The 20977-nt window shown below is 41.1% G+C and overlaps 1 protein-coding gene across 1 annotated transcript; it reads right to left on the reverse strand.

Annotated features, from left to right (window-relative positions):
* Positions 1 to 7208: 7208 nt before the first annotated feature.
* Positions 7209 to 19373, reverse strand: TEX36 (testis expressed 36). The gene is made up of 4 exons (XM_004438925.3): positions 19281 to 19373; positions 13813 to 13944; positions 12971 to 13051; positions 7209 to 8453 (listed from the first exon to the last, which is right to left on the reverse strand). The coding sequence occupies exons 1-4, from the start codon at positions 19329 to 19331 to the stop codon at positions 8157 to 8159; spliced, it is 561 nt and encodes a 186-aa protein (XP_004438982.2). The 5' UTR covers positions 19332 to 19373; the 3' UTR covers positions 7209 to 8156.
* Positions 19374 to 20977: the final 1604 nt, after the last annotated feature.

The following is a 20977-nucleotide window of genomic DNA, read 5'->3' on the forward strand; positions in this document are numbered from 1 at the left end:
TAAGTTGAATTTGGGGTCACGCTTGCTGGAGATTGTTGGTGTTTGGGCAGAGAAAGCTGAGGTGAGGCAGAGGCTCAGCCAGTGAGGGTTTGCGAGGACAAGGACGCCCTGGGATAGGCGGAGGGAAGGGAAGGAAATGCACCTGGGGGAGAAGGGATTCCCGCATGCCAGAGAATCTGAGACTTGTCACCTTCATGCTGGGGAATCCGAGACTTGTCACATAGCCCTGTGCATGGGGATATGGCCCTGAGAGTCGCATACAGTGCAATCCCAAAGAGATTTTCAAGCAGTCAATTACTTTGAATGCCTGGATCAGGGACCCAAGACGCAGGACTAGACATCAGAAGCAGCTCAGATGTCATAACATCTGCCTGTTATAAGGCATTCTATTAAATCCAAACAAAAGTAAAGCATCTCTTTGAGACTGGGGACAGGAGAGAGCAACTACAGAGTTTCCCCCACAAAAGGAACAGTGAATGGAAACCTCCACGATTACTAATTTATAAAGTGTCATTGGATAGTCTCTTTATTTTAGTGCTTCATTTTCTAAAACCTTATTTTACTAAATATTAAAACAATTTGTAAAGGCTGTGATAAGATTTAATATGACTCCGCTGTCACATTCCTATCTTTCTCCTAAGATCTGAAGGTCTCCAGCAGTGAATTCTACCTGAGGTGGGCTGAAGGTGAATCCAGCCCTCCGAGATGGGGAGTAATAACTGTAATTTCAAAACCAACACAAAGGGGCTGGAATATTTGTTTTACCAAACATTACATGGTTTTCAGGGTAAGAAGTTGTTATTCACGCGATTGCCCAGATGTGAAATTATATATTACAGAATGAAAGCCAATGTTTAAGGGTTTAAAAATTACTCCTCGCAATTGCAATCAATACATGCTGAGGCTGCCTTCTACATGTGTCACCTGTGTGCCCCATGGACACGTGCACTCCGAAACGTCACTGAGGGCAGGGAGCACCCTGCAAGGAGGAGGGACAGACTGGCATGTGCAGAGACCTAGTCTTTCAGCGTCGGAAGAGAACTTTGAGGATGTCTGTTCCCAACCCTTAGTCTGGGTTTCCTGAGGTGTGGGAGACATTTTTAGGTGGCTGACAGATGCAGCATTAGATAACAATGGCTTACAGATTCAGAAAGTTGCTTCTTTTTCTTCTACATTTCTATCTTAAACCTTCTGTTTAGGTTGAGGAGGAAGGCTTGGGTTTGGTGATGGTATGCCTAACACCTCTCATGCTTACTAATCTCCCTTTTCAACAATCCGAGGGCATCAGACAAGAAGTCTGGAGGAGGCAACCATGTTTGGCTGGAATTTAATCACATTGGATTGTTTTTTTTCCCCACTGTATTCACTTTTAGGTTGCTTTTCATTATTGCCAGTGATCCTGATTTTCTAAGATATGGAATCAGGATCAAAGTGTACACGTTGGGGCTGCTGCAAATGTGGTAACTGCTCCAGGGGTGCTAGTGTAGAGGCGGTGGATTTGGGAAGAGGCAGGGCCCAGGCACTTGTTGTCTATAGAGGCTTTCTGCTAGTGTCCCCATCACATTCTCTGGGCCAAGCAGTGAACTGGATCTGTGTCTGTGCCAAAGCAGGGGAATTGAGAGTAGTTACCTGGGATGGGTTCAGAGCAGCGCCCCTGGAAGGTGGCAATAGATAAACTGGAACCCTCTCCCAGAAGCAGAGCTAGTGGCCACGCCCTGGGGCAGGACATCCTGCCTCTCATTCACCCTCAGGCCGACAGTGTGAGAAGAACATGCACGTTGCTCACAGATGAGCAAACATGGATGCTCAAAATCCAACATGAACATGAAACCAATTGTTTGCACCATGCTAGAAAGGCAAGCAGATACAGCAATTCCTGAGGAAACAAAGTGAATGGAGAAAAATAACAAGATATAAGAAGTGAAATTATCATCAGACAGAATTAAATATTGTGACTGTAAATGAGAGCCAAATAGAAACCTTGGAAATTAAAATGTTGTTTGGTTATAGGAAAACTTCAGTAAATTGGCGAAATAGCAGAATGGATCATTGAGGAGCCAATTAGTAGACTGGAAAAGGAAGTTTAGGGATTCTCCCAGAAACCAGTGAAAATGGACCAGCAGGTAGAAAATAGAAAGGAATACTTGAGAGTCAAGGAAGATAGATCCAGATATTTAAATATCCATCTTCTTAGCATTCTAGAAGAAAAGGAGAAAATGGTGGAAAGAAAATAATCAAAGAAATAATTGAAGAAAATATTCTATTGTTAAGAAAAAACCCAAAATCATAAAATTAAAAATTAAAAACAAGGATTCTGAAAGTGAATCCCCACCCAATTCCCAAGTGTATATATCATGTAAATGTTAGACTTGATTAGCCAATTAACAAGCTAGATATAATGTATATATAATTTTGTAGCCAGCAAAAGAGGCTACACACCTAGAAATACACACACACACACACACACACACACACAAGTGCATGTAAAACTGGCAAAATCTGAATAAGGTCTGTGGATTGTACCAGTGTCAATTTCCTGTTGTGATATTTGCGGTGGGTAGAATTCTAAGCCGACCCATCAACCCTCCCTCTTGTGTAATCCCCTGCCCTTGAGTGTGGGTAGATCCTGTGAATATGATGCAGTATCACTCCCATTATTATGTCATGTTATATGGAAAAAGGGATTTTCCAGATGTAATTAAAGTCACAAATCAATTGGCCTTAAGATATGGAGATCACCCTTCTGCCAGGTGAGGTTCCAGAGAGCACAAGCCCTCATCAAACACCAAATCTGCCCCACCATATTTCAGGACTTCCCAGGCTCCAGAACAGTGAGAAACAAATGCATGTTGTCAATTAGCAAACAAACAAAAAGAATTGGAGATTATCCTGGGTGGGTCAGATCGAATCATGTGATCCCTTAAAAAGGCACTAGACTCTCCTTGCGAGAGAAATCACAAAATGTGAGAGGGATTCAAACTCCATTGCCGGCTTTGGAGCTGGAGGGGGCCATGTAGCAAGGAAAGCAGCAACTTCTAGGAGCCAAGAACGGCCCCAGCTGATAGCCAACCAGGGAGCAGGTATCTCGGTCCTACAAGCTCAAGAAACTGAATTCTGCCACAACCACGTGGACTTGAAAGAGAACCCAAGCCTCAGAGGAGGGTGCAGTATGGTGGACTCCTGATTTTAGCCTGAGACCCTGAGCAGAGAACCCAGCCATGTGTGCCCAGGCTTCTGACCTACAGAGCCGTGAGCTAATAAATGGGTGTTGTTTCAAGTCACTAAGTTTATGGTAATTTGCTGCACAGCAATGGAAAACTAATAGACTGTGGTACTCTAGTTATGGCAGATGTCACCACCAGGGAAAAGTGGGGGAAGGGGATGAAGAACCTCTTCTGTACTAATTTTTTTTTAACAACTTTCTATGAATTTATAATTATTTCAAAATAAAAAAGTTTTTAAAAAGGGAGTTTGCATGTCCCTTTCAAATACATGTAGAACAGTCACAAAAACTGACCGTGTGTTAAGCCAAAAAAAATTTTTAAATGTTCAATAAGCAGAAATCATACAGGTCTTTAATCACCGACCAAAACGCAGAAATTATTTAATCAATTAATATAATATGGAGAGTGAAAAATAACAACAAAAGAATAAATTAGAAAATACCCTTCTTAACCATTCTTAGATTGAAAAAGAAAACAATTACAAGCTACTTCAAAACGAACAAGAAGAAGAGAAGCATGATGTATCTACCAAGTGGCATTTGAAAGAAATAGCCTCACAAGAAAACAGGAAAGGCTGCCAACAATTGAGTTACGCTTTCACCTTGAAAAACTAGAAAAAGAAAATCAAAATAAGCCCAAGAATAGAATTAGTAAACATGAAAGTATAAATTAGTGAGATCAAAAGCAAACAGCAGGGCCGGCCCTGTGGCTTAGCGGTTAAGTGCGTGCTCTCTGATGCTGGCGGCCCGGGTTCGGATCCCGGGCGCACACCGACGCACCACTTCTCCGGCCACGCTGAGGCTGCGTCCCACATACGGCAACTAGAAGGCTGTGCAACTAGGACATACAACTATCTACTGGGGCTTTGGGGGGAAAATAAATAAATAAATCTTTAAAAAAAAAAAAAAAAAAGCAAACAGCAGCAACAAAAATCCACATAAAACAGATAACTTCCTCTAAAAATAAAAACGACCAAAATTAGAGGAAAAAGGGAAGAAAGAAAGAAAAGCTCCATACAGACCAACCTTCATAAAATACATTGAAAAGATGTTCAAAGACCTGCACCTGAAAACAGCACCAGGTCCGGGAGATTTCAGGGCAAATTCTATAGATATTTGCAATTTACAGAAGCAGTGTCAGGGCATAGTAAACATAGATTGTAAAATCCTAAATAAAATACTTGCATATTGAATCCTGAATTTATCAAAAGAATAATACATCATAACCAACTAGACTTTGTCCTCAGAATGCTAGAATGGCTCAACATTAGAAAATCCATTCGTATACTATATTACATTAGCAGATTAGTATAGAAAATTTATATGATCATCTCAATAAATGCCAAAATATTATTTGCTATAATGTCACCCCATACATTAACAAGAACTACAGCAAAAAACTCTTAGAATTATTTAATAATTTCAAACAAAAGAGGTCCTAAGCAAGGCATGAAATCCAGAAGTCATTAAATAAGAGATTCATACATTTTACCACATTAAAATATAATGCAAGATGTTAATAACAGGGGAAACTGTGGGGGGTGGGGATGAGAGAGAGTGAGGATAAGGGAATTGAGTGCTTTCCACTCAATTTTTCTGAAAATCTAAAACTGCTCTAAGAAATAGTCTATTAATTAAAATATATATATATGGTCACAAAGAGGAACAAAAACCAACAAACTAGATAAAACACAACACATTTGATACAAAAGGTTTAATATCTTAGTATATCAAGAAATTATAAAAATGATTAAAGAATAAGACAAACAAACCAATAGAAAACTTAGTGCAAGACACAGATAAACAGTTCATAGCAAAAGCAACACAAATGGCGTTTCAATAGCGACACACACGCACGATGAGAGAGAGGCAAATTAAAATGCAATACCATTTTTTAGCTAACAAATTGGCCAATGTAATAAAGTTTGATAATGCAAGGGTGTGGGAAAATAGGAGCTCTCACGTCTCATATCTTCTTAGTGAAATTGTAAGCTGGAGCGAAGCTTTTTTTAGAAAATTTGACAGTATGAATTAAAATTTGAAATCCACATACTCTTTTGTTGAACAAGTTTATTTTTATGAGTTTATTACATAGAAATACTCGTAGGTGAATGCAAATATTTTCTCTATCAAGATGTTTATTCCAGATTGTTTATAGTAGGTAAAGACCGAAAACTGCCTAAATGGCCATCAAAAGATTACAGGGACTATGACACATCCATGTAATGAAATACCAGCCAGCCATGGTTTTTTGTTTTTAGTAAGTGGATTTATAAGTAGTGATGCGGATTAACTTTGAAACTTCGAAGACATATTCATAAGTGTAGCTGGTAGTGGAGTGGCAGAAAGCAACAGTGGAGTGGTGTCTACCACACGTTTGTTAAGGGTGCGTGAGTGACGGCGAGAGAGAGAAGGAGTCTGTGCACGGACTACCTGGAAAACGATGCACATGAAAGATCATCAGTAAGGCTGGCTCTGGGAGAGCAAATGGGGACTGGAAGTCAGGGAGGTGAGGAAAATCATTTTTCACTGCTTATTTTTATTTTCTTTGAAATTTTTCCCACGTGCATATACTTAAAAATATATTTTACAGGAAAAATAGGAAACTAAGAATATAAGAGAACATTCTTAACTAGATAAAATTTATTTATCTGAAATCTACAATGAAAGTCAGACTTCAGAGTGACACATTGAAAGCAGCCCTATTAAATTCAGAAATCAGAGCCAGCCCTGATGGCCTAGTGGTTAAAGTTTGGCTTGCTGCACATAGGCAGCCCGGGTTTACTGTTAGTAGCCACGCTGTAGTGGCACTCACGCAGAAGAACTAGAAGGACTTACAACTAGAATATACAACTATATACTGGAGCTTTGGGGAGGAAAAAGAAAAAGAGAAAGATTGGCAACAGATGTTAGCTCAGAGTGAATCTTTCCCCGCAAAAAAAATAAATAAATAAATAAGGATATGCACTATCTGTACTAATATTCAAATGGATGCAATAAGATGAGGGGAAGGTATAAATGTTAGAAATGATATAAAATCATCACTTTCCCAAATGATATAATCACCTACATAGAAAATCCAAGAGAATCCACTGAAAAATTATTAGAAGTTTATTTTTATTTTATTAAAATACTTATTCATTTATTTATTAGAAGTTTAGCCAGGTGGTCACATACAAGATTCACACAAAGAAATCAATAGCTTTTATATGCATCAGGCAAAACCAACCTAAGAGTATAAGTTAAAAAAAAAAAGTTGAAAATAGCCACAAAATTTCAAAATATGCAAGAATAAACATAGAAACATTTCAAATCTATGTGAAGAAAACATAAAACTTTACTGAAAAACATAAAATAAGATTTGAATAAATGGGGAGATACACCATGGTATAAAGATGTCAATTCTCCCATAAATTAATATCTAAATTCAGTGAAATTCCTATCAAATTGCCAATAGATTTACTTGACAAGTTTATTCTAAAATTCATGTATAGGAAAAATACCCAAATATAAACATGAAAATTTTGGTATAGAATGATGGTGACACTGCTCAATTTATATAGACAGGAAATGTAAATGGCCACTGAGTGGGAAAAGATGCTCAGCTTCACTAGTAATCAGAGAAATGCTCAATAAGAAAATAGCAGGATACCATTTTTTTGTCTCTAAATATCATTAAATATCTAAAAGATAATTTGGGGGTTGGGGGACAGAAACTCATGGATACTGTTGGTACGAGTTTAATTGGTCCGATCTTTTTCAAAGGTGATTTGGCAGTATTTATTCAAACTTTGTGCATAACATCCAATCTAACACTAGCAAGGTAATTTTTCAGAGATTACTCCAGAGCGCATGTAAACATGGACCCTAAGAGGTTGATCTAGCATGTACAAGTAGCACCAGGTCTAACAGCCAAAAATTAGAAATAATTCTAATGCTCATTAAAAAAAGATAATTTTTAAAAACATAGTACATCCATATTAGGGAATACAGTGTACCAGTTCAAAAAGCAAATCAGTCTATTCATACTGACACTGCAAGAACTCCAAGATACATTGTGAAATATCAAAAGAAAGTTATAGAACATCCTGTACTGTGTAACACAGTTTATGGTTTTTTTTTCTTTTTTGTTTTTAAAGATTTTATTTATTTTATTTTTTCCCCCCAAAGCCCCAGTGGATAGTTGTATGCCGTAGCTGCACATCCTTCTAGTTGCTGTATGCGGGACTCGGCCTCAGGATGAACGGAGAAGTGGTGCCTCGATGCGCACCCGGGATCCGAACCCGGGCCACCAGCATCGCAGCGCGCGCACTTGACCACCAAGCCACAGGGCCGGCCCCCACAGTTTATGTTTAAAATGTTTATTAAGTTATGCGCATTTATATGATTGTAAATGCACAGAATAAAAACAAACGGTGGACTTACTTCTGAGGACAGGGCAAGGATTGGAGATGTGGTGAAATCAGGAGGGACTCCTACTTCCTCTGTATTGTTTGAAATTTCAAAATGAAAATGTAACCATATATTAATTATGTAATTTTACCTCTCCCCAGAAGCTAATGTGGCAATTTTAAAATTCATTTAAACACGTTTTCATTTAAAATACATTAATTTAAAATGTGTATATCTCCACATATCTTTGTTTCATAAGGACTTGAATGTTTTTCAATCTTATTAAAAATCATAAAAATATTTTTAAAGTGGAGAGTGGTAACATAATCTGTTTCCTTTCTGGTTTCTCAATATAAAGATTTTAATCTCTGTTAGTATTGCAAGAAAACTTCACTTCAGCATTAAAGCGTATACAGTCTTCTAATCTCTAACGCTAAACAAATCTTATGGTAAATGGTAGTGCTGAGTCAGAAACACATACTTTTAGAATGTCCAAAGAAATACCAATATTACAAAACTCATCAAGAATCTTCTGGAAGGATTAGGGCTCCAGTGGAGAACCGGTCTTTTTGTCAATAGCGAACCTTACTTTTGGATTCTTTTTCAAAAACTCTGTATAGCTTCGCTCAGGAATAAATTTAAAAGTGCTCCATATCTCATTATAATGTCTTGGAAAGCGTCTGAAAATTGGGACCACCGCAGCTTCCTGGTAGACATATGATATTTGGTTATTTGAAAAGCCATCAAGACAAGACGGAACATAGTCACATGCCCAAAGATTGAAATTTCTTGAAACGTGTTGCCTTTTTTCTGGGGAGATCTTCCTACGTCCCAGGCCCTGCAGAAGAATTACAAGATTAGAGAAATATATTCAAGTTTACACAGTCCTGAAGTCTTTAGCAAAACCAGCTACATGACATCGTATGTTTAAATGCACAGCATGACAATTGTTACAAGAGGTGTCTTTTCTAACCTGTTCAAGGATGTAAATCAACACTCAAAACATCATCATGGTAGTGTTTGTTATTGTTCTTGAAGCCTTCCACTCTCACCAAGGCGACTGGACTTCTAGAGACACCGAGGGCAGAACCAGAGAGAACAGAGCTGAAACAGCCTATTAACCAGCCTAGACTCCCAGGGACCCTGGGCAGGTTCTCTGCACCCAGGTGGCTCCTCAGCATATCCATCCTGGACTGCGTCCCCGGCACTCAGTGGGATAGACGGTTCTTACTCCGAGAAGTCTGAAGAGGCTGGACTCTTTCTCATCTCAGAGCTTCCCATGAAGGAAGCAGCAGCTTTGGGTCTCTGCCCACAGGCTTCCTCGTTTATTCTCAGCACCTTACATGTGGACCCGAGAATTACTATGTATTCGAAATTGTGCTTTTGATTTGATCATAACTAGGCAAAAACTACAAAAGAAAACACTATGCTTAGACAAAAGACTAGAAGGAAATAGACATTAGGATTATGTAGTAATGTATGTATAGTAAAGTGAGTAGTCTTTTCATAAGGGTCAGTATCAATCTGAGTGGCAGCAGATGGCACACTCAAATTAGGATAATCTGAGGAAAGTTTAATAAAGGGGCTACTTACACACATGTGGGAAAACCCCAAGGATGGTGCAGTGAGTCCAGGTGCCAGGGGCTCAGAGAGGAATACAGTCCACACAGATCAGCCCCCAGGGCCAGAGCAGAGAGAAAAAGAGGAGAGCAGCTCTGGAGGGACAAATGGAAGATGCTGCTCACTCTGCCCACATTACTTTCAGATACGTCAGGAAAAAACCAAAAAACAAATATAATGAATGGACAAAACAAATAGGGGAAAGAGCTACAAGGGAAGTAACAAGTAAAGCTTGTAACTCAGTCTCAATGCTTGCTGATCACGTGACTATGAAATATATTGAAACTTTAAGAATCCACAAAAAGAAAGAAAGGAAGGAAGGGGAGAGGAAAGAAGGTTGAGGGGGAGAGGAAAGAAGGTTGAGAGAGAGAGAAAGAACCAATCTGGAACTGCAATTCCAAGATTTCAACCTGACTAGGGAAGTCAGGGCCACTGCTTTGAACTTCAGGAGGCACCACTGAACCTTATCCAGTGAGAACGGTGCCTCCATGAGCTGGGAGAGCACAGCCTGACCACTGCCACCAGACCCCCTGGAAAAGGAAGTGGGGGAGCTGGAGCACCCTGAAGGACCAGCCTTATTCTTGGGGAAAAGCTATAGATATTAATTTTTACACACATGGAGTAATATCATGTTAACATAGTTCTTAAACGTTCATACTTAAGGGTAACCACTAGCAGGAGATCAATAGAAGTCAGAATGAGCAAATAAATTCAATCTGGCAAAGATAATAGAGGGAGAAAAAAAACAAACAACAGGGAAACATAATAAATAGGAAAGATAAAATAAGATAGCAGAAATAAACCCAAAACATAATTTATCATAATAACATGAATGGGTTAAATTCTCATATAAAGAAACAATGACTTGGGGCCGGCCCGGTGGCACAGAGATTAAGTTCACTTGCTCTACTTCGGTGGCCCGGGGATCGAAGGTTCGGATCCCAGGCGCACACCGACGTACTGCTTGTCAAGGCATGCTGTGGCAGTGTCCCATATATAAAGTAGAGGAAGATGGGCACTGATGTTAGCCCAGGGCCAATCTTCCTCAGCAAAAAGAGGAGGATTGGCATTGGATGTTATCTCAGGGCTGGTCTTCCTCACAAAAAAAAAGAAAAGAAACAATGACCCTTGGATTTTTTTAAACACCATGTTCTATTCTATTTACAGTAAAAAAAAAAATAAACCCAAAAGAAAATGACTAAAAAGTATAAACAAAAAGGAATGGACCATGACATAAGGAACAAATGTTAGCAAAAAGAAAGCAATAGTGGCAAAACTAATATCACAATGTAGAATTCATGGCTAGGAGCATCAAAGCATATAAGGAGGGATACTTAATATTGATAAATAACAAAAGCCACCAAGAAATAAAATATTCATGAATTTTTATGCAGAAAGATATGGTATTAAACTATGTAAGGCAAAAAAATTTAGAAACTCAAGAATAATCTTAGAAGGAAAAAATGACAAATCAAGACAAAAATTAAGAAAAAGGTATGAAGAATTTGAATAACATAATTAACAGTCCTGAATTAATAAGTATAAAGAACTTGGAAACCAACGGATGGGGAATATATATTCTTTTTAAACACCCATGAAACACTTGTTAAAATTAATCATGTACAAGGTAACAAAGATAATCCTTATAATACAAAAAGTAGAAATCACAGAACATATTCTATAAAATTTACTATAACCCATAAAACTAGATATTAGCAACAAAAGGATGATCTTAAAAAATTCTAACTATATAGAAAATTCAAAACATTGTTCTAAATTATTTTTAGTTAAAAGAAAAATTAAAAATTAAATCATAAACTATTTGGAAGCAAATAATGAGACCCTAGTTAGAAAAACCGTTGGGACATAGCCAAAAGCAATAATCTGAGGCATATTTGTAGTTTGAATGAATTTATTAACAAAAACAGTTGCAAGTATTTGAACTAAACATGCAACTGAAAAAGATTAAAAAGAACAGCAAATAAGAGTATTTTAAGAGATACTATACCAATAAATTTGAAATGAACTAGATAAATTTTAGGCAAACACATTATCAGCAAAATCTACTCAAGAAGAGATAGAAAGTTTGGATAGATTAATAATCAAGGGGGAAATTGAAAAGGTAGTAAAAAAAGACTCTAAAAAAGATATCAAACCCAAATAATCTTATGGGCAAATTCTATCTAACTTCATTAAACTGAAAATCCACATGTTATGTAAACTATTCCAGAATATAGAGAAAGTTGGAAAGCTTCCATAGAGAAACTTTCTATGAGACCGGCATAGCTCTGGTAAAATATATGTGGTACAATCCTGTTTATATCATTGACAGGATGTACAATTATGTGTGTATGTTTGCATGTGAATTGCAAAAATTCTCAAATTTTACCTACCAAACCATTATTAGTGAATCATCAAAGTGAGATTGTAAGAAGGGAAAATAAGAGTGCCAATTTTATTTTTTTTCATTTTATATAATTCTGTATTATTTGAAATTTTTAAAGGACCTATATTATTTAGGTAATTTAGAAAACCATATTAAACATTTCTGTCAGAGAGGCAGTCGGAGTGGATATTCTGCTTCTTTATTTAACACTTTGCCAGGGGCAAACCAGATTTTTTAGGTTAAACCACTTCAATTTAGCAGAGATATTATAGCCTAGAGGAAAGAGTAACTTCGGGCAAGCTGTTTAACTTCACTGGTTCTCCGGTTCCTTGTCTCTTAAACTGAGGATAATAAGAGTAATTAACCAGTAGGTTTAATTGTTGTAATTTCAACAATTGTAATTAATTGTTGTGAGGATTAAATGAGCTAATATGCTAGCATATGGCAAATGCTCAATAAATGGTGGGTATTATTAACATCATCATCATCACCATCACCCATCACGGACTTTCACGTTCAATAAGGATTCTCAGAGATCACCTGATACAACTTTTTACCTAAGATATGTTAGCCCTGCCCTGTCCAGTTTGATAGCCCCCAGCCGCACGTGCCTTGAAATGCGGATCTCCCCAATTGAGAGGTACCATAGTGTAAAATATAAACTGAATTTTAAAGACTTAGTTTGGGGAATGTAAAATATCTCGTTAATAATTTTTATACTGATTACATGTTGAATTGATAACTTAGGGAATTATTGGGTTATATAAAATATATTATTAAAATTAATCTCACTTGTTTCTTTTTACTTCATGTGGTTACTAGAAAATTTAAAATCACATATATGGCTCAAGATATATTTCCACTGCACAGTGCTGTGTTAACCACCACTAACAAGTGCTATCAGACTTTATTTTCCCCAATGATGGGGAGCTCACCACCTCTAGAGGGAAGACTACTGCAGGTAGCAGGAAGTCCTTCTTTATGTTATGTAAGCTCCCGCTCCCTTGACTCCTCCTTGTGGGCCCCGGCTGTGCCATCCAGAGACACACATGGGCAATCCCTCCCTGCTATGGCAGATCTTCACAAGGAGGCTCACAAATGAGACCGTTTACAGGGAATGCGCTGGGAGAAGTACAGAGAGCACAAAATCAGAGTTGGAAGGCTGGAGCAGACTGGGAAAGCGGCCTGGAACCTTGAGAGCTGCGTACATTTTTTTAACCTGTTACGAGGCTTTAATTTTGGCCTTGTTCCAATTTTGAGCAAAGTCTTCAATCTTTAACGCGCCTCAGAGAATCAAGAGCCCTGATGTTGCTCCCCGTTTTGTTAGCAATTTGGAGAGAAATACTCACGGAGTCGAGGTAGTACCCAGAGTTCTGAAAGCTGTGCCGATTGTCGTGTACAGAGAAGGGGAAGTTGTTATTTACTGCTTGCTGGAAAAGATCGAGGGGAAAGATGAAAAGACACACATCAGAACCCAGTATGCTTTCAGAACCCACATACAGTGGCATGGAAGGAAGACGAAAGAGGCAAAGTGACCTCCAAGTAAGAATTAAACTCGTCACCAGAGAGGAGCAAACAGCACAGACAGTGAGGCCACAGGTATGCTCATCAACTCAAGGCTTTCAAACACAACCTATTGCCAACTTGTTGAAAATCACAAAAATTCCCTTTCAAAACGTCTTCTTTGGAAAGAAAGAAGGAAAAGTTTATAAGTTCATGGAATTGACAGCAGCAAAGGACTTTGGAGGCCATCTAGGCCAACTTCTTCATCTGACCAATAAGGATCCTAGAAGACCAGAGCCCTGGCCCAGGGTGGCAGAGTGAGTCAGCCAAGTGAAGTCAACACCTGCCTCTCTTTCAGGCCACTTCACGCCCCTGAAGTTGCTCATGAATTGCCTGGGGAGGCAGAACGTGGGTGTTAATGAACCGTGAGCTGTAACCAAAGGTGTTGCTGCTCATCCATAGACATCTAACTTGATTGTCTGGACCAGGAGGTAGTTCCTTTTAGAGAGTATTTGGGATGTCACAGTGACCAGGGTGTGAGGTGGGGATACTGCCAGCATTTAAGGATCCAGGGATGGTAAATGAGCAGTTCCTTCCAAGGAAGAATTGTCTGGCCAAAAACGCCCGTGGTACAGCCCCCTTGGAGAGCCACGGGAGCATGTGGCCATGGCCAGCACTCTGGACTCACCTTCTCCCGGACTTTGTAGATTGGCGGTAGCTTCCCGTCCACTTGCCAAGACAAACGTGGACCTTGGGGCTTTTTTAACATAGCACTTGTGATGGATTCTGGTGTCTTTTGCGTCAGTCCGATGTGAGGGAACTGGAAAACAGCACACGCCTTGATTAAAACCAGACACATCTGAGTCTCCACGCCAAGTATCAGGGCTTCCTCTGTAAAGTGATTAAAACGCAATTTGGGTGCTTCTGGCATGAGATGGAAATGGCATAATTTTTGTAATTTTCAAGTATTCTTTCCAAGACAAAAAATATTGTAATGGCCCAAAGCCATCACTGCCGGTCGTCTCAAGTTACAGGGGCCACCCCTGCTGCACTGCGGCCTGGAAAGTTTTCTGCAGCCTGGTAAGGAGGGTGTGGCCCTGTGAGAGTGAGTTGACGTACTCCGAGAAGACAGAAATGTGTTATTGGAGATCTTCCTCCTGGTCAGGGTGCCCCTCATACTTGGAGCCAAGGATCTAGCCCACGTTCACAGGGGTGAGACAACCTCCCGAGGGTCTGAAGTGAACCCTAAGACATGGGCGGGGAAGGTGAGGAGAGAAGGGTCCCAGTTGACTCTCCACTGAGAATGTAGGATGGTAGAGGGTGGAAGGGGAGATGAGGGATAGGGGCTTGGTATTTCCCTTTGAAAGTGAAGGAAGGAAACAGGAGTGGGCAGAAGGAGGTGGTCCCAACGAAGGCCTCAATTGACCCCCCAGGGAGCTCTGGACTGGGATGGCCTCTCAGAGTTGTCCTCAGTTGGGGCAAGGGGACTGGGCCTTTGTGCACCATCATTGATCAGTCACTGGGTGTGGGCTGCCCCACGAAGAGGGGGTAACCTTGGGGAGGCAGCTTCCTTTGGCCAAGAAATCCATAGGGGTGGACCACTGAAGGCCACATTCTCAGCAGCTGGGGAAAGGAGTCCATTCCTGAAGGGAGATGAGAGTAGCACTTGATGGCCACTGTAACTCACCCCAATTTTATTTAAATAGCACCGCTTAAAAGTCACCCCAACGAAGTGGGCTTTGAAATAGGATCACTAGGAGAGAAATGTGAATAGAAACTAAAATACAAACAAAAGATAAAACCCCAACTCTTGGTGAAAATTCCCACAAAGAGAGCAAGCATAATTCGAAGGTTGGGTCACCAACTGTAGATTCAAAGAACCTGAGTCCAATCCCAGCTCTGTCTCCTACAAGGTGAGCCTTATGCAAGAGACTTAACTTTTCCAAGCCCCAGTTTCTTTATCTGTAAAATGGGAATAATAATACCTACTTGATAGGGTAGATGTAATTAAACAGAAAACGCATGCACTCAGAGAGTGCTCAATAAGTTAGCAGGTTCTCTTTTTGCTCACAGCTGTCCCCTCCCTTGTCCCCAAGCCCATTGCCATCGCCTCAGTCCTCCTTCCTCTTTAGGATTATGATGATATTGGCCGACACTTCTATTCTCTCTCATTCCGTCTCAAGTCACGACATAACTGTATATCCAGGCTTATGTTTAATGTCTGCATGAGAGTGTATTTAGTATGTTACTGGTTACGTCAAAAAGTGGGGAGATTATATCATGTATGTTGTAAACTTGGTGGGGCGTTCATGGCAGGAGTAAGAAGCAATGGGCTAGATGACATAGCAGTGGAGAGATCTTTAAACACGGCGCTGAGTGGAAAAAAGAAACAGAATGAGATCTATAACCCAACACCATTTATGTAAATAAATAATCCATGCACACAAAGCCACAATACATAATTTACAAGAACACATGGAAATAGAAGAACTCCCATTAAACACGTTCGAATGGCTGCCTGTGGGGTGAGGAGAGTGGGAACGGGGATCAAAGGCAGTAAAGCAGCCACACAAACCAACACTCACCAGTGCATAGGCCCTCAGCAGGATGGGTGGGAACTGAACGTTCTTCCCGGGAGAAGGGGAGCAGAGAAGGAGGAAGACTCTTTTCATGATCATTGTCCACTCTCTAAGTGGTTTTTTGTGTGTGTGTGTGTGAGGAAGATTGGCCCTGGGCTAACAGCCATGACCATCTCCCTCTACTTTATATGAGATGCTGCCACAGCATGGCTTGACAAGCAGTGCCTTGGTCCCTGCCAAGGATCCGAACCTGTGAACCCCGGGCCACCAAAGTGGAGCTACTGGGCCAGGCCCCCTTTAAGTGTTTCTTAACTAAGTGCTTCTATTACATTGTCTTTTTGACCACAGCAAAAAATAATTGTATTTTGCTTCTGACTAGAGTTGTAATACATATTTGTGGTTTTAAAAAATTCAAACAGTAAAGAAAAACATAGGAAGGAAGTAAAATTCCCCTGAAATCCTATCGCCCCTTCCCCTTAACTGTTCGGTGACCATCTTTTTCATACACTCCTATGCCAATGTACACCAATATAGGTGGATAATTTTGCATACATAGGATCATATTATAAATGTGATTTCTAAAAATTATAAATACCTTTTTATTTAACAGTAACTTTGGGTTATTTTCTCCTTCCCCTTCTTGTCACCCCCACTGCCGCCCCAGGTAACAACATTAACAACTGAGTGTTCATATGATCAGACACACAAACCTCTGTACCTGCAGAGGGAACTTACACTGCTTCACAAAATTGGACCAGAGGAGACATACTGTTTTGTACCTTGCTTTCCCACTTAACAATATACCCAAGACATTTTTCAAAGTCAACCTATATATTTCTAATTCATCCTGTATATTTTTAGACCCTTTTTAAACAATTATTTTTTAAAGTAAATATAGCTAATACAAAGAGCCTCCAGACTCACAACCTTTCCCTTCTCTCTTCTTCCCATCTGACGGCATCAACACTCCTGCCCAGGAAGCTATGGAAAATCAGGCTGGGGTGGGGAGCTGTCCTAACATCACAGATGATCCCTCTCACCAGCTAAGTGACAACTGACTTGACTTCATTTGTATTCTGCTAGTCTATGGACTAAATCACTGTAAAAAAATGGCTCTAGCATTTTAATTTCACTCTTTCAAAATATATATTTAACGGGTAAAATAAGATAGCTGTGAAATAAACCCTTCTGTTAGACATTGTAATCGTGAAATATAGCTTTTTAACTCGTTGGCGGGGATATTTTTGCTGCATTCAATCACTCAATGACTGAAATATTAAACGGCAAGGTGAAAGTGTGTGGAAAAAGCCTTTCCTACCCGGCAACAGCCAGATTACAACCAGCAAGGTCAACTGCGAAATGACTGTCACCTCTAATGTGGCCATTACTGTCCTCCCAAATGGGCCGCTGCTGACTCGGAGCCAACCATTTCTTTCATTTTCCCTACTCGCCAACAAGTTACTTTGTGAAACTTCATGATCAGCACTATTCTTTTTGTGCTCTTAGGTGCTGGCACACCAAAGATTCACATCAGACTTTCGGAGTTGGTGTCCCTCCAGCCAAACCCGGGCCCCGGGCACATCCCTGGGGTTGCAATGAGAGATGCAATGTTCATTCTCACTTCCTCCCTCATAACAGAACCCTGACTTTGTTTGGGGTGACAATGTGGCTGGTTAAAAAATACCTGCCCAAACTCCCTTGCAACTAAATTGACATGTGACCCGATGAGATGAAGGCAGAAGTAGGTGGGGCGGGGCTCCTGGGAAAGCTATTGTTTCTCCATAATAAGGGGGAGACTTAGCTGACAGGGGCCTTGTGTCTTTTTGTCCTTCGACCTTCCCCTCATTTTCCTGCGTGCGTTGAACAGCCCTGCGTTAAGGATGTCAGAACACAAGGCTGAAAAGAACCTGGGCCTCCGATGACTCCCTAGAGCATTGGTGCCAGCCTTGAACTCCCTACTTTTGGATTTATTGTTCCTTGAGAAACATAGACCTCTGTCTGGTTAAGACACTGTAGTCAGATTTTTATAGTATTCAGTCAAACACAATTCTAACTGATATTGTAGGTGATAGAAGAGGTGAAGCTACTTAGTCTGAGAAACTTATGTTTTTCTCTTCATGGCCGATCAACATTATGTAGTTCACACTATTTCCCATTTTACTTTGGCTGCCAGGGAACTCAGAGCCAAATTTGATGCCCAAATAGCTACTATATAGACCGTATGGCCTGTACATCTATGTTATATATGTTCCCAGTCTGAGCCTCTTATTCTAAAGTATATTTAAACTGGTTCTGAATTTTTATTTTATTTATACTTTACTATTTTATTGTGAATATTTTCCACACATTACTTCAAGTCTTTGTGGAAAAAAGCAGGGTGTACGAAAAAAGCCTATTATGTATATATGATAGTTAGCAAATATTGAGTGGTTACTATATTCCCATGCATTATACTCAGCACTTTTGTATGAATTATTTCATGAGTCCCCATAATACCCTCTAACCTGGCCACATTATGCTCCCATTTAACAGATAAAGAAACTGAGATTTAGAAAGACTAAGCTACTTAGACAGAGTTATGCCCAGGTGGGTACAGTCAGTTTTTTAAAACCTTCAGACCCAAGGTGTTTTCCATTTTTCCTTTAAACAAACAAAAAATTTTTAACTTTCTATGTATTAGTGCCCTAAAAGAGGTTAGCGCTACGGCTTTCTCTGACTCTGTCTCTCATTGTGAGTGTCAGGGAGGGTGCAGGCAACAGGCTACTGCTGCGATCCCCCTTACATTCCTTTTGGAATGAACTGTAGAAAGCAGAAATCGAAAAGACCTGTCAACACATGAAATATACACGTTAGAGAACAAACAATAGTGGTGCCTGGCTGTGGCAGGACTGGGACCTCACACTTAGGTGGGAAGCAAATGTTTCTTAAAGATGCCAGGGTAGTGGTAATCCCACAAGGCTTTGTAAGCGATACCATGAGAGAGGGGTATGAGGAAGAGTGTGAAGCCGAAAGGGGAAAGTTGTCTAATGATCAAGATGGCTAAATGACGCATTCCCTGTCTCTTCTATTTCACAGTGTGGTGAGACTAAGGGGATCAGATTGTGAGCCAACAGGAATGTGTTTAGAGGTTTCTAGTGTAATATGAATTCCTTCAACAAATTTTTATTGAGCACCTCCTGTGTGCCAGATCCTCTCCTATGCACTCGGGATACAAGCAGTTAACAAAAAAGACAAGGATCCCAGCCCCCGTGGAGTTTGTAATCTAGTAGGGGGAGACAAACCACACACATAATATCCCAAGTTATACAGGATGTTAGCAGACAGATGCTACAGAAAAAAGAAAAAGTAGAGCACACAGCAATACTGCCTGGTGGATGCTCACAAGGTGCCAGTGTCACACACACGTCATTTCACTTAATCATCCCAAGAATGCCACGAGAGTCCCATTTCACAGACCAAGTGATTTGTCAAAAGTCATGCTACAGTATGTAGTGGCAGCAGGATCTGAACTCACTCTGTGCCCCCGACCACACCCCTGTGGCCTGAGAAAGGTAAGAGAGGGCACCATCTTACTTACCCATCTTCCATCCTTGTCTAAAGGCGGATTGAAGCGTCTCCCTTTGGCCATTTACTGCAGGAAGCTGAAGGTGGCTGAGGCTGGCTCCTTTACCTCTCCATTGCCTCCTAAGCTCTACGCATCCAGGAAGCCACTCCTCCTCCTTCTTCCTGATCTTTAATTCTCAGCCTCAACCAGGAGGGGGCTCTGGGAGTGCCCATGGTTGTCATGGAATCAGAGCCCCCATCACAATGGGTAGGGGTGCGGGTCTTTCAGCCCCCTGAGGGCTCCTACGCTGCTGCCTTGCAGCTGTGGCTCCCCAGTGCGTGAGGCAGAGAGCCACCAGGTCCCAGCTGAGGAAGCCCCACAAACAGGTCAGACAGGTGAGGACGAGACTGTCTAGAGATAATGGCAGACTTTTTGTACCCTCTAAATCCTCGAACTGATGATATTTGAGTTAGATGTCCCCATGGTAACCATCTGTCCCAACCTCTTAGTTTTCAGAGAAGTAAATTAAATCTGGGCTGAGGATGACCTTGTCCTCATCAGTGGCATTGCCTCGCCCAGGACCCAAGCCTCCTTCCCTGTTCCTTCCACGGCTGCCTCTGTCTCCCAGCTCAGATCCAACCAGAGGGACTCACTCATGGAGCACTCACCTACCTGCATACCGTCGAGGCCACAAGGGAGCAACATTCGTGAATAATTTTTGAATGCCAGGTGCTGTGCTAAACTAACCCTTACACATGTTTTTATTTTATTTCTTCTCCACGACACCCTTCAGCATTTACAAATGAGGAAACAAAGGTCGTGTAGCCAATGGACGGGGCACCGGGTCGTGGGACAGCTCCAGAGCTCTCGAGCCTTCCCAGGGGCCACCTGGTCTCGCCCAGGCTGTGGAGAAAGCTGGCCTTTCTCTCCAGCCTGGACACTCAAGTCTTGCCTAACTTCTACTCAGTAGTGTGATTCCTGCTTCTCTTTCTTTCTTTCTCGTTCTTTTAAATGCTGTGTCTTGACAATTCTCTTGTCTATTCCATGTGAGAATAAGAGTAAACATCTACAGAAGAATCTGTCCCACTCTCTCTTTTACCAGGAAATTGTGTCCCCAACCTCTTCATCCCCTAATCATCGACCTGGGTGTTGTAACAAGAGTCACCGTGTTAGTGATATGGCACCTCTCCTCCCACCAGCATTGATGGCCCAGAGAGGTGGGCTCCTAGACGTAATGCCTGAGGTGGAGCAGTCCTCTTGCAACCATGAGGCCAAAAGTCACACGGTAAGGGCAGAGGAGGAAAAGATGGTGGGCAGCCTCTTTTGGGGTTGAGGAGCTCTAAACAGGCAGCCCAGCTGTGTGAGAAAAGTGAATCCTGCCTGGGTTTCTGCTACCTGCTGACCACCCCTCAAGATGACGCTCCCTCCCACCTCTCATCACTCCGCCAGCCCAGGGGCGACTGTGTTCCAGGCAGCAGCAGGGTGGAGGAAGGGAAGGAGAGGAGAAAGGGCATGTCCCGGTGCATGATGTTGGACCAACCCCAGCCCCTTGGTTCAGGACACCATTGGCTCAGCTGCTTCCTTCTAAGGAAGGGTCCTTGCAGCTGCTAAACAACACTTCATCTTGTGAGCCAGAACTTGGTCTCATGGTCACCCCTCGATGTAAGGGAGGCTGCAAAATAGGCTTTGTCCTGGTGGGGTCATTGTCCAGCTGAAGGTTCTATCACCAT

This window comes from Ceratotherium simum, chromosome 6 (assembly GCF_057802395.1).
Source record: "Ceratotherium simum simum isolate JZ-2026a chromosome 6, ASM5780239v1, whole genome shotgun sequence".
Taxonomy (NCBI): Eukaryota; Metazoa; Chordata; class Mammalia; order Perissodactyla; family Rhinocerotidae; genus Ceratotherium; species Ceratotherium simum.

Coding starts and splice junctions, on each gene's coding strand:
- TEX36 (XM_004438925.3), bottom strand. CDS start 19,331: ATGGCCAAAGGGAGACGCTTCAATCCGCCTTTAGACAAGGATGGAAGA. Junction 13,052..13,812: donor TCTACAAAGTCCGGGAGAAG/GTGAGTCCAGAG, acceptor GATCTTTTCCAG/CAAGCAGTAAATAACAACTT. Junction 8,454..12,970: donor CTGGGTACTACCTCGACTCC/GTGAGTATTTCT, acceptor ATTCTTCTGCAG/GGCCTGGGACGTAGGAAGAT.